The sequence below is a fragment of the Sus scrofa genome, chromosome 14 (genome assembly GCF_054392235.1).
Source record: "Sus scrofa isolate SSC_HxYL_T2T_F1_AM1 chromosome 14, Sscrofa_HxYL_maternal_Yorkshire_Landrace_v2.0, whole genome shotgun sequence".
Lineage (NCBI taxonomy): Eukaryota > Metazoa > Chordata > Mammalia > Artiodactyla > Suidae > Sus > Sus scrofa.
The window spans coordinates 87,370,656-87,384,351 of NC_139396.1; the positions used below are offsets into that span (position 1 = coordinate 87,370,656).

General features: G+C 33.9%; 1 protein-coding gene across 3 annotated transcripts in view; it reads left to right on the forward strand.

Moving 5' to 3' along the window:
- The window catches only part of CABCOCO1 (ciliary associated calcium binding coiled-coil 1), a 125,404-nt gene that overhangs the window by 38,001 nt on the left and 73,707 nt on the right, over window positions 1-13,696 (forward strand). The window contains exon 6 of one of the 3 annotated variants that reach the window (XM_084997027.1): window positions 9,794-13,101. The exons of the other annotated variants lie outside the window; for them this stretch is intronic. Coding sequence (XP_084853153.1) covers window positions 9,794-9,808 — 15 coding nt within the window. The 3' untranslated portion in view covers window positions 9,809-13,101. Of the gene's footprint in view, window positions 1-9,793; window positions 13,102-13,696 lie in introns of those variants that run through there. 3 annotated transcript variants of the gene reach the window in all.

Genomic DNA, 13,696 nt, shown 5'->3' on the forward strand with positions numbered 1-13,696 from the left:
GATACTTGATTATAACAAAATGCATAAAATTGCCTCTAAGAATAACTGCTAAATATTAATTTTAATTATTAATAGAGAACATAAATAAATCATACTCATGCTTTTCTTGGGTTTTAGTTTAAAGAAAATTGAATTTGTGTTTTTGAATTTAACAATTGTTTCTAGCTATTCCTACTCACCTTTTCCAAGAAATTTCATGTTATTCTTAGATCACAGAGGCAGTTTAAGTGGGTCGTTATTCTTCACTTAGATTTTTCAAAATCTAGAAATCTAATAGATACAGTTCTATAAGCAGCATGTTTTGTAGTTCATTCAATGGTTCACATATCATATATGTTGAAAAAGGCAGAATGAGCTAGAATAATAATAGAATGGAGCAGGAAACGAAGGCAGCAGATACCTGCAGTTGTAGCCATCTTAATGGGTAAAGTATTATGTGACACTTCATCGATAGAGAGGAGGACTCCCTTTTAATTACCCAAGCCAGGAGCTCTCCAAGTCTGTTCTGACAATACAGTTAGACCATAGACCCACAGACATAAGAATTCTGAGGGAACCAGAATCTCCTTAATGAATATATATTTTCTGTGGCTTAAGGACTCCCCCAGAAGAAACCTGGAAACTGCCATGTCCTTTGCTTTTGTTACCTGGAAACTATGAGAAGCATTGTATAACTGCTCACAAAGAACCCTTCTTGGTATTAGAAATGGTGATAATCAAAAACTCATAGCAGATACCCAAAGTCACGGTTCTAACCAAGTATCTACTGCCAGGCATCTACTTAAATGCGACGGTATAGCTATAACAATTATTTATCTGTTTATTCCGCATATGTTATCCAGTTCCTGTTATGCTCTAGGCCTTGTACTAAGTTCTAGGGATAGACAATGACAAGCAGTGATTCTGGTCCTCAAGAAGCTTAATGTAGAATGAGAGGAGAGAGATGATTATACAAGTAATTATAATATAAGCTGGCTTCCAGTAACAAGTGAAATCTAAGAGTTGAAATCTAAGGGTTGTGAATGAGTTAGCCAGAAAAAATATATATACACATACATATTAGTGCATGGAAAGAAATTCCACTCAAAAGAGTTCAGTTAATAAAAAGGGGGATAGTGTGTTAATAGATTAGTAAATACACGTGATGAAAGCTGGATTAAAATCAGAGTTCCCATCATGGTGCAGCAGAGACGAATCTGACTAGGACCCATAAGGTTGCGAGTTCGATCCCCGGCCTTGCTCAGAGGGTTGAGAATCCGGCATTGTTGTGAGCTGTGGTGCGGGTCACGGACGCAGTTCAGATCTGGCATTGCTGTGGCTTTGGTATAGGTCGGCAGCAACAGCTCCGATTAGACCCCTAACCTGGGAACCTCCATGTGCTGCATGTGCGGCCCTAAAAAAACAAGAGACCAAAAAAAAAAAAAAAAAAAAAAAAAAAAGAGCTGTACTAAAATCAGCTGAATCTAAGTAGTCAACAGTGATACCAAGTGTATATGTACATGTGGTTGTATGTATACATGCACGTGTCTCCTAGACTTTTCTCATTTCTTTTTTCTGAAGGGCCTCATTCCCTTCTACTGCAGATAGGCTTCCTCCAACTGTTGGGAGACATGAAAAAGGCAGCTCCAGTTTAGCAACTCCAAAAGAAAGAGACATTCTAATATTATTGTCTATGCTTGTGTTGTATATCCACTCGCAATTAATCACTGTGGCCAGAGAAGTGAAGTAATGTTATTGGAAGACCCAAGTAGACTGTATTGAATGGGTGACAGAGGATGAGCAGATTCCCGAAAGAAGCAGGAAGAATTTGTGCAAAAGGGAATAGTGATTTTATCAAAAGAATGAACTAAGAGCACATGTTCAGCTCCTCTTCCATCCCAAATCCCGTAAAAGACCAAAAATTTTCAAAATCCATAGTGCTCTAGAGAAGAGATTTTAATGCCATCTAAAATTATAGATTATTGATTAAATGAAACTATAGCCTCATGTTTACAGAGAAGATGCTGCAAAGTTAATGCTACATTTCGTGAGTATCTTCAGTTGATACTGAAATGGGAGAAAGCTTTAGTGGGAAAACAAAGAAAGCAGGCAGAACAACTGTACTGTTTACCTTTGGCTGCTGGTGCAGAGCACTGGGACTGCATGGCATTTGCTCCAGAGCTAAAAAAAAACTCTTGTGGACCTTGACACCAAAGAGGAGGGCAGTTCTGAAGTGGCCACAGACCTTCAGGAGAGACAGTGAATAGACCCTGAATATAAGCTACTGGCACACCTCCCTACATCATTCTTCACCTCTCCCCTACAGTCTCTAGAGGCAAGCAAACATCCCCACACAAATGAGCTAGGATCATGTATGTTAAGATAAGCTGACAGCACAAGATCAATAAGCAGTTGAGGAAAAGAAAATCGTAAGAGAGCCATGCAACTATATGAACAGATCAAACAGTAGCTAAAGGACAGAGTTGATAGAGCAAGTGGTAGAAGACCTTAAATCTGATTAATATTCTTAGAAAAGTTTGAAAGTTCATTATTTTCTTTAAAAAAGAATTGATAGAGTTCTTGTTTATTTAAAATGCAGTTTATCGGGAGTTCCCATTGTGGCACAGCAGAAATGAGTGTGAGTAGTATCCATGAGGATATGGATTCGATCCCCAGCCTTGCTTAGTGGGTTAAGGATACTGCGTTGCCGTGAGCTGTGGTGTAGGTTGCAGACGCGGCTCGGATCTGACATTGCTTTGGCTGTGGTGTAGGCCAGCAACTGCAGCTCTGATTCAACCCCTAGCCTGGGATCTTCCGTATGCCGTGGGTGCAGCCCTAAAAAGCAAAAATAAATAAATAAATAAATGCAATTTGAAAAAATATAAATTTTGTGTTTATAGGCTTGAAAATCTAGGGAAAAATAGTATTCAGGGAATTGCAAACTTCACTTGAGAAACTATAAATTTACTTGAGAAAATGTAGAAAACCTTAATAGAATGATAACCATATAAGATACTGAAAAATCTGCACATAACAATGACATCAGATATAGAAGGCTTTACAAACTAGTTCTACCAAAATTTCTCAGGATAGGTAATTCCCTTTTACATAAATTATTATAGAGAATAGAAGGAGATGGAAAGCTTTTAACTCATTCTCTGAAGTTAGTATGATCCTGAGTTATTATAATCTCTGAGTTAGTATAATTCTCTCAAGTTAGTATAATCCTGAAGTTAATATAATCCTTTAAACTTACTCTATGAATTGATAATGAATTATAACCAAATATGGAAAAGAATAACACAAAGTCATAGGCAATCTCAGTTGTGAAAATAGAGGCAAGAACCTTAAGTAAAGTATGAGGAAGTGAGGGCAGAGGATTCTATGTTTATATAGGGTTTATCCCAGGTATGGAAGGCTGCTTTAACCTTGGGAGTCTGCTCATGTCATTTAGTACATTATCAGGTTATGGAAATAAAAACAAGTAATCATCTCAATAGATATGGTAGAGCCATTTGATGAAGTTAAATATCCATTTCTCATTTTAAAAAGATTCTAGTTAGTCAGCAATAAAGAAATACACTCTTGGAGTTCTCTTGTGGTGCAGCAGGTTAGGGATCAGGCATTATCACTGTAGTGGCTCCAGTCACTGCTGTGGGGCAGGTTTGATTCCTGGCGTGGGAACTTTCACATGCCATGGGCACAGCCAAAAAAAACCAAAAAAACAGAATTACACTCTTAACTCACAGAATATACCCCAAATTAAAAACTCACTAAAATATCTTAATTAAAACATTAAAATACCCAAAAGAAACAAAACAGGCTGATAATTTTTAATCAACATTGCTTTTTAGTTCCTAGCTGATGTGATAAAACAAAGAAATAAAAAGAAAAAGAAAGGTATTGAAAAACCAGATACAAAGTTGCCATTGTTTGCAAATGGTATGGTAAGAAACTGACATTAAGAAAATATCACCTGGGAGTTCCAATCATGGCTCAGCAGAAACAAATCTGACTACCATCCATGAGGACACAGTTTCAATCCCTGGCCTCATTCAGGGGTTAAGGATCCGGCGTTGCCCTGAACTGTGGTATAGGTCACACACGTGGCTTCAATCCCACATTGCTGTGGCTGTGGTATAGGCTGACAGCTACAGCTCCAATTCGACCCCTAGCCTGGGAACCTCCATCTGCCACAGTGCAGCCCTAAAAAGACAAAAAAAGAAAATATCACCTCTATTTTAGTAATAACCTGTTATGAAAGGATCACATCAGTAATAATGAAAACCATAAAATATTTAGGAATGAACCTAACAAAAATGTGCAAGAATAATACAAAGAAAATAAAGCAGTTTTAGTAAAGATGAAGTTTCTTTAACTCTGAATAAATGGAAGGGCCAGTTTGTTCCCAGTTGAGGAGACTCAATTTTATGAAGATGTCATGTCACTCTAGCCCATAAACTCTAACCTGTAAACTCGGTATAATACACTCAAAATGCCTTGATTAATGTAGCACTTTACCAAGTAATTCTTTAAGAAAAAATTTATTGCAGAACATTTCAACCATATACAAAGTAGAAGGAATAGTATTAACTCTCATATACCTAGAATCAACATTTATGGACTTATGTCCATAAATATTAAATATTTTCATATATGAATCTACAATTTAGTAAATTTTAAGTGACTCTCTGAAATCATCAAATATAAACATATAGCCAATTTTCAAGAGCCCCTAATTATAACTCATTCATGTTTGTGTTTTGTTTATTTATGTGTATTTGTTTGTTTGAACTAGCATTCAAATAAGATACATACTTTGCAATCAGATTCTTAAGTCATTTTTAATTTATAGGTTCACTATTTGTATTTTTTCTCTTTCCTTGTAATTTATTTTTTGAAGACTCCAGATCTTCTTTCCTATAAAATTTCCCACAGTCTTATTTGCTAATTGCATTTCCGTGGTATCTAAGATGTAACTCTATCTTCCATATTTCCAGTACATGGGTAGTTAATGTTGTAAAACTGACTAGACTTCAGTTCACTTGTTTAGCAAGAACAATTGATAGGTGGTTTGGTACACTTTTATTACGGAGGCAAATGACGTCTGCTGTTGTCTTTTTTTGTGATGTTAGCAACCACTGATCATCATTGCCTAGGTCTAATATTTCATTGATGGTTGAAATAGTGATATTCTATTTTGTCATCCTTTCTTCATTTATGAGCTGGATGCTTCTATAAATAGAAACTTCCAATCTTCAGTTTTTGTATTAAACTGAGATATAGTTCATATAGAAAAGATAGGATAAGTTCTTAATTCTCTTCCTTTCTTTAATAGTTTTCAAAATAATAAGTTGGATTTTTAAGTATCCTCCAAAAGTGATGGTGGTAAACTGAATAATCCATTTCACCTCCAGATGCCTACATATTAATTCCTAGAACCTATGAATATGTAACCTTCCATGGTAAAAAGGATTTTGCGGATGTGATTCAGTTAAAGGATTTGAGATGGGAGAGTTATCCAAGTGGGCTCAATGTAATCATAATGTTCCATCTAAGAGGGAAAGGGAGGAAGGAGATATTTGAAGGTCCTACACTGATGGATTTAAATATGGAGGAAGAGGCAAGGAGCCAAGGAATTCCATTGCACTCTAGGAGAAGGCAAGGAAACAGATTCTTCTCTAGAGCCTCTAGAATGAATGCAGCCCTATCAACACATTAAATTGAGAACTTCTGACTTCCAGAACTGTAAAATAAATTTATGTTGATTTAAGCCAGCAGGAATAAGAAACTAAAATAGATTTTATTGTGTTTTGCCGTGTATTTATTTTTTTTTTTTACTCATTTCAATTACTATCCTTAATGTTAAAATTGTCTCATTTTGACCAGTGATCCCAGTGGTCTCTTTGGCAGTCCCTGTCAAATACCACCCTGTTTTAATTACCGTAGCATTATAGAATTTCTTGGTATCTTCTATGGCAATGCCTTCTTATTGTTCTCCTTCAATATTTGGTTAATTACATAGTTCATACTAAAATTCTGTGAAAGAAATAAAGAGTATCTTATGCTTATTAGTAGACTGGAAATAGCTGAGGGAAGAATCTCTGAGCTAGGACATATTATCAAAAGAAGCTTCAAACCAAAGAACAAACAGAACAAACACCAAAAAACACAAAAACAGGATATCCAAAGTCTGTGGAATGTCTACAACAGGTGTAACATAAGCATAGTGGGAACACTAGAAGTGAGAAGAAAGAAAAGAGCAGGAGAAATATTTGAAGCAATAATGAATGAAAATTTCCCCAAATTAACTTCCCTATCTCTAGGGAGCTTAGATAACCCTAATTATATCACACTAACCTTAATCAAAAGAAATCAGAAGTAGCTATATTAACTTCAGAAAGAGCAGACTTCAAGCAGACTTTATACCTGATAACTTCAAGGAAAGTTATCAGGTATAAATGACATTATGTAATGATAAAGGGGTTAATTCTCCAAGAAAACGTGAAGAGTCATAATGTGTAAGTGACTTAACAGAACATCAAACTGTGTGAGGGAAAATTAATAGAATTCAAGTAAATATATCTAGTTATCTTAAAATAGATAAATCATCTGTCATAGTTGGAGACTTAAACACTGCTCTGTCATATGTGCATAGATCTACCTGGCAGAAAAATCAGTTAAGGATATAGCTGGACTCAACAACATTATCAATCAACTGAATATAATTGACATCTGTAGAACACTTATCAACAGAACAGCAGAATACACAGTCTTCTCAAGCTCACATGGAACATTCACCAAGATAGACCATAAAACATACCAAATACAGAAAGGTAACTGGAAAATCCCACAGTATGTAGATTAAACAACATGCTTCTAATAATACTGGGTCAAATAAGATATCTCAAGGGAAAGTTCAAAATATTTTGAACCGAATGAAAATAAAACTAAAATTAGCCAAAATTTGTGGGATACAGCAGAAGCAGTGCTTAGAGGAAAATTTATAGCATTGAATGTTTATAATGGAAAACAAGAAAGATGTAAGATCAGTAATCTAAGTTTTCACCTTAGGAAACTAGAAAAATAAGAGCAAATTAAATCCAGAGTAACCAGAATAAAAGAAATAATAATAATTGGAGCAGAAATAAATGAAATTGATAACAGAAAACAAATAGAGAAATCAATGAAACCAAAAACTGGTTCTTTGAATAGATCAATGAAATTAATGAGCCTCAGTGAAGCTAAGGAGAAAAGAGGGAAGACACAAATTGCTAATATCAGTAATGAAAGAGGGGACATCACTCCATCTCAAAGGGCATTAAAAGGATAGTAAAGGGGTACTATGAACAACTCTGCCCACAAATTTGATAATCTAGATGAAATGGACCAATTCCTTGAAAGACCAAATTTTCCAAAACTCACACAAGAAGAAATTGATGATCTGAATAGGCCTATATCTGTGAAATAAATTAAATAAATAAATAAATTTCCAAAAGAGACAGTACAAGAATCAGATGGGTTCACCAGTGAATTCTAACAAACACATGAGGAAGAAATTATGCCAGTTGTCCACAATCTCTTGCAGAAATTAGAAGTAGAGGGAATATTTCTTAACTCATTCTATGAGGCCAGCATTACAAAAGTACTAAAATTAGACAAATACATCACAAGAAAAGAAAACTACAAACAATATCTCTCTTGAACATAGATGCAAAAGTACCCAACAAAAATTTTGCATATCTCATCCAGCAGTGGATCACCATGACCAAGTGGGATGTATCCCAGGTGTGCAAGGCTTGTTCAACATTCAAAAATCAATTAAGGACTTACTGTTGTGTCTCAGCAGCTTAAGAACCTGACTAGTATCCATGAGGATGTGGGTTCAATCCCTGGCCTTGCTCAGTGGGTTAAGGATCCATCATTGCTGCAAGCACAGCATAGGTCACAGACTTGACTCAGATCCCATGTTGCTGTGGTGTAGGCTGGCAGCTGCACCTCTGATTGGATCCCTAGCCCAGGAACTTCCATATGCCGCAGGTGTGGCTCTAAAAATAAAAAATAATAATAATAATCAGTATAATCTATAATGTAGCTAAAAAGAAAAAACACATGGTCATAACATATGCAGAAAAAGCATTATACAAAATTCAGCACCCATTCAAGATAAAAGGAATAGTATGAATGTAAGGGAATTTCCTCAGTTGATTGAAAAAATATCCAAAAACCTAACATCATTAAATGAGAAACTCAAAGCTTCCCACTAAGATTAAATACAAGGTGTGGTACTCCTTCACAGCACTCCTTTTCATCATTGTATTGGAAGTTCTAACTAACACAATAAGACAAGAAAAGGATATAAAATTTATTCAGATTGGGAAGGAATAAATAAAAATGTCTTTGGTTGTAGATGGCATGATTGTCTAGGTAGAAAATCTGAAAGAATTAAAAAAAAAACTAACCTACAAAAAAAAACCCTCCTGAAACAATTAAGTGATTCTAACGAGATTGCAGAATACACAGATAGTATATAAAAGTCAGTTTCTTTCCTATATACCACAAAGAACAAGTGGAATTTGAAATTAAAAACACTTTATCATTTATATTAGCACTCAAAAATGAAATACTTAGGTATAAGTTTAATAAAATATGTACAAGATCTATATGAGGAAAACTATAAAACTCTAATAAATGAAATGAAGAAGAGCTAAGTAAATGGAGAGATATTCCATGTATGGATAGGAAGACTCAATATTGTCAAGATGCCAGTTCTTCCCAAGTTCATATGTATAGATTCAACGCAATCCCAATCTAAACCTCAAAAAGTTATTTTATGAATATCAGAAAATTCATCTTAAAGTTTTTATGGAGAGGCAAAAGTCCCAGAACCACAATTTTGAAAGAGAAAAACAAACGTGGATAACTGACACTACCTGACTTTAAGACTTACTATAAAGCTACAGTAATCTAAGAAGTGTGGTACTGGCACAAGAACCTAGATCAGTGGAACAGAATAAAGAGCCCAGAAATAAACCTACACATAGATGGTCAATTAATCTATGACAAAGGAGGCAAAAATATACAATGCAGAGAGGACAGTCTCTTCAGTAAGTTGTGTTGGGAAAACTGGACAGTTACATGTAAAAAATTAGATTAGAATTTTTTTTCATACTATATATAAAAATAAAGTCAAAATGGATTAAAGACCCAAATGCAAGACAAAAAAAAAAAAAAAAGCAAAAAGCAAACAAACAAACAAAAAAAAAACATAGAAGAAAACATAGGCAATACTCTTTGACATAAGTCCTAGCAATATTTTTTTGGATCTGTCTTCTCAGGCAAAGGAAACAAAATCTAAAAGAGACAGGTGGGCCCTAATTAAACAAAGACCTCAAAAAGAATGGGCAGATGACATTAGTAGACTTTTTTCCAAAGACATATAGTTCATGGCCAACAGGCATGTGAAAAGATTTTCAACATTATTAATCATCAGAGAAATGCAAATTAAAACCACACTGAGATATCACCTCACACCTATCAGAATGGCTGTCATAAAAAAGAACACAAATAACAAATGTTGGAGAGGATTTGGAAAAAAGAGAACCCTTGTATGCTGTTGGTGGGAATGTAAATGGGTACAACCACTATGGAAGACAGTATGGAGGATCCTCAAAAAACTAAAAACAGAACTACCATATGATCCAGCAGTCCCTAAATATACAGAACTATTTTGACCCAGCAATCCCATTCTTGGACATATATCTGGACAAAACTTCCCTTGAAAAAGATACATGCTCCCATATGTTCATTGCAGCACTATTCACAATAGCCAAGACATGGAAGCAACCCAAATGTCCATCAACAGATGAATGGATTAAGAAGATATGGTATATATACACAATGGAATACTACTCAGCCATAAAAAAACAAAATAATGACATTCACAACAACATGAATGGACCTCATACTAAGCAAAGTAAGTAAAAAAGAGAAAGACAAATACCATTTGATATCACTTGTATCTGGAATCTAATATATGGCACAAATGAACCATTCCACAGAAAAGAAACCCAATGACTTGGAGAACAGACTTGTGGTTGCCAAGGGGGAGAGAGAGGGAGTGGTATGGACTGAGAATCTGGGGTTAATAGATGCAAACTATTGTGTTTGGAGTGGATAAGCAATTAGATCCTGCTGTATATCACAGGGAGCTATATCTAGTCACCTATGATGGAACATGATAGAGGATACTGTGAGAAAAATAATGTATATTTATGTGTGACTGGCTTATTTTGCTATACAGTAGAAATTGACAGAACACTGTAAAGCTACTATAATGGAAAAAATAAAAATCATAAAAAATTTAAAAATAAAATAAAAATGATCCAGCTATCCCACCCCTGGTCATCTATCTGGAGAAAACCATAATTTGAAAAGTTACATGCACCACAATGTTCACTGAAGCACTATTTATAATAGCCAAGACATGGAAGCAACCTAAATGTCCATTGACAGAGGAATGGATAAATAAAATGTGATTCATATATATACAATGGAATATTACTCAGCTATAAAAAATGTAATTTTGCCATTTACAATAACATGGATGGCCTTGGAGGGTATTACACTAAGTTAAAGACATCAGATAAAGAAAGACAAATACTATATGATATCACTTACATGTGGAATTTAAATAACACAGCAAACTAGTGAATATAACAAAAAGGAAACTGATTCACAAATATAGATCACAAACTAAGAGAGAAGGAGGAGGGGAGGGGCAGGATAGGAGTGAGGATTAAGAGGTTCAAACTATTATGTATGAAATAAGTAAACTACAAAGAGACATAGAGGGTATATAGCCAGTATTTTATAATAACTAAAAGTGGAGTATAACCTTAAAATTGTAAATCATTATGGTGTACATCTGAAACTTATATTATACATCAACTGTATCCCAATAAAAAATGATAAAAAAAATAGAACTACCAGATGATCTAGCAGTTCTACTCCTGGGTATAAGAAAATGAAAATACTAATTTGAAAATACTAATTTGAAAAGATGTTCATTGGCACATTGTTTATAATAGCCAAGATATGAAGGCAACATAAATGTCCATCAACAGATGAATGGATAAAGAAGATATGACAAAGATGTCTACATGTGATATATATAACATATAATTAATAATATATAGTATATAATATATAAATATATATGTGTGTGTAAATGGAACATTACTCAGCCACAGATAGACTGACATTTTGCCACTTTTAACAGCACACATGGACCTAGAGGGTATAATGCTTAATGAAATAACAAGAGAAAGACAAATACAATGTTTTCACTTACATGTGGAATCTAAAAATGAAAATGAATGAATGCATATAACAAAATAGAACCAGGATCATAGATATGGAGAACAAGCTAGTAATTACCACTGTGGGTTGGGATTGGGGGGTGGGGGTGGGAGGAATATAAGGGAAGTAGATTAAGAGTACAAACTACTAGGTTAAATAAGATACAACGATATAATATACAGCACAGGGATATAATTAATATTTTATAATGACTTTGGAGCATAACCTTTAAAAATATCAAATAACTCTATTGTACTAATACAACATAAATATAGCTAAAAAGTAATATAACATAAATCAACTATACTTCAATAAAAATAATGACAATTTTAAAGGAGGTATTTTCATACATACAAATGAAAAGTAAGAGAATTCGTTACAAACAGAAACACGCTGTGAAAATACTAAAAGTTGTTCTCTGGCGTAAAGAAAATGGTTCCAAATGGAAAGTAAGAGAAATAGGAAAGAATGAAAATAAGTAAAATGGAATAGATAGATACATAGAGGGAGAGATTTTTTAAAAAATATTGAATATATAAAAACCTATGTTTTATATGGTTTAAATACATAGAGAATTAAAATAAACAATGATGCTACTTTATAAATTGAAAGGAAGGTAAATGAGTTAATGTATTCTAAGGTTCTGACTTTTTTTAAGAAAAGTTAAAGTACTGATTTATAAACATTTAATAAGTTGAGGATGCATATTGTAATCTCTAGAGTAAGCATTGCATAAATAATAAATGCTAAGCTAGCAGAGGAAGAAAATGGAGTAATAAAATCTGTTAGTTTAAAGTGCTAAATCTAAAATTTCTCATGTAAAAACATCAGAAAAATATGGAGGAAAATGTTTTTAATTGTGAGATTAAATTTAATTGTAGGATTGGGTGCCTAATTTTTTTGTAAAAATTTAATAAAGACACTGTGAACAGAAACAATTTTTAAAAAGGAACCTGAAGAAAACTTGCAAACTGGTATATAAAGGTCAAAATTACTTTATGCACAAATTGTTCCTATAAGTAAAATAAGTAAAAGACATACAGGGTAGGAGAAACATGGCAGATAATTTGAACAGACCATAAATGTTACCAATGAAGAGATACAAAAATATTCAGCCTTACTAGTTATCAAGGAAGTGCAAAAAAACTATTTTTCAACTATGAAATTGGCTAATAAAAAAAAGATTAATACCCAGTATTAATGGGGAAACAAGGAAACACAACTCTATGGTGAGAGAGGTTGGTGAGAAGTTAAATTTGTAAAGGTGTTTTGGAAAGCAGATTGGTAAATATCCTTTGTTCCCTAAAGATTATAAGAATCTTCCCTTTGGACATACTTCTATAAAGCTATTTATACATGACTGTTCATCAGAATATAATTTATAACAGCTAATAACTTCAGAGAATGAATAAGAAGGGGAAGAGTTAAATAAAATGAAGTATAATCATACTATATACAGTCTTTAGAAGGAATCCAACCAATCCTGATGTATAGTTAAGATCTCAAACATATTCTTAACGAAAAAAAGTATAGAAGTAGGGAGTTCCCACTGAGGTCCAAAGGGTTAAGAACCCAACTGCAGTGGCTTGGGTTGCTGTGCAGGTGCAGGCTCAATCCCCAGCCCGGCCCAGTGGTTAAAGAATCCAGCAGTACTGCAGTTATGACTCAGGTCACAGCTGGGACCCAGATTCAATCCCTGGCCCAGGAACTTCCACATGCCGCTAGTGTAGCCACAAAAAAAAAAAAAAAAAAAAAAAAAAAAATGGGAAACTATATAAATAGTGTATACATTTCTTTTTAAGATGCAGGCAAATATGAAAATATTTAGACGTACATGTGAATGAAGGACTAGAGGGATTTATACTGACCTTTTCTTGATGTGCCTTTGGGCAATGGAGTGAAAGCAGGAGTTGAATAGGATATGAAGAGGGACATTTTATTCTATGTATTTCAGAACTGTGTTAATCTTTTACATTGTGAATGACTTCAGGTATTTACTTGTACGGCAATAAAATTTTTCCCTAGTTCATTCCCAAGAAGTAGTGAGGCACATTTTGTAAATTAAGTGCAGGCATATAAACATGTTTCCACACTAATATGTTGACTGATAAAGAGTCATCATCTAGGTGTTTACAAAATGAAAGACTACATAGAAAAAATAGGTGAACTCTTGATCCATAAAATTAAGTGCTTTACAAGTGTGTTGCTGCCATATTTTAAGTATAAACTAGGTTTAGCTGAAAAGTCATTTATAGATTAAAAATCTGGTGTTGTGCTATATAACATCCCAAATTTTCTCTAAGAAAATAAAATTGATATCATGAATTATGTATACATAGCACATTTTAAAAATATT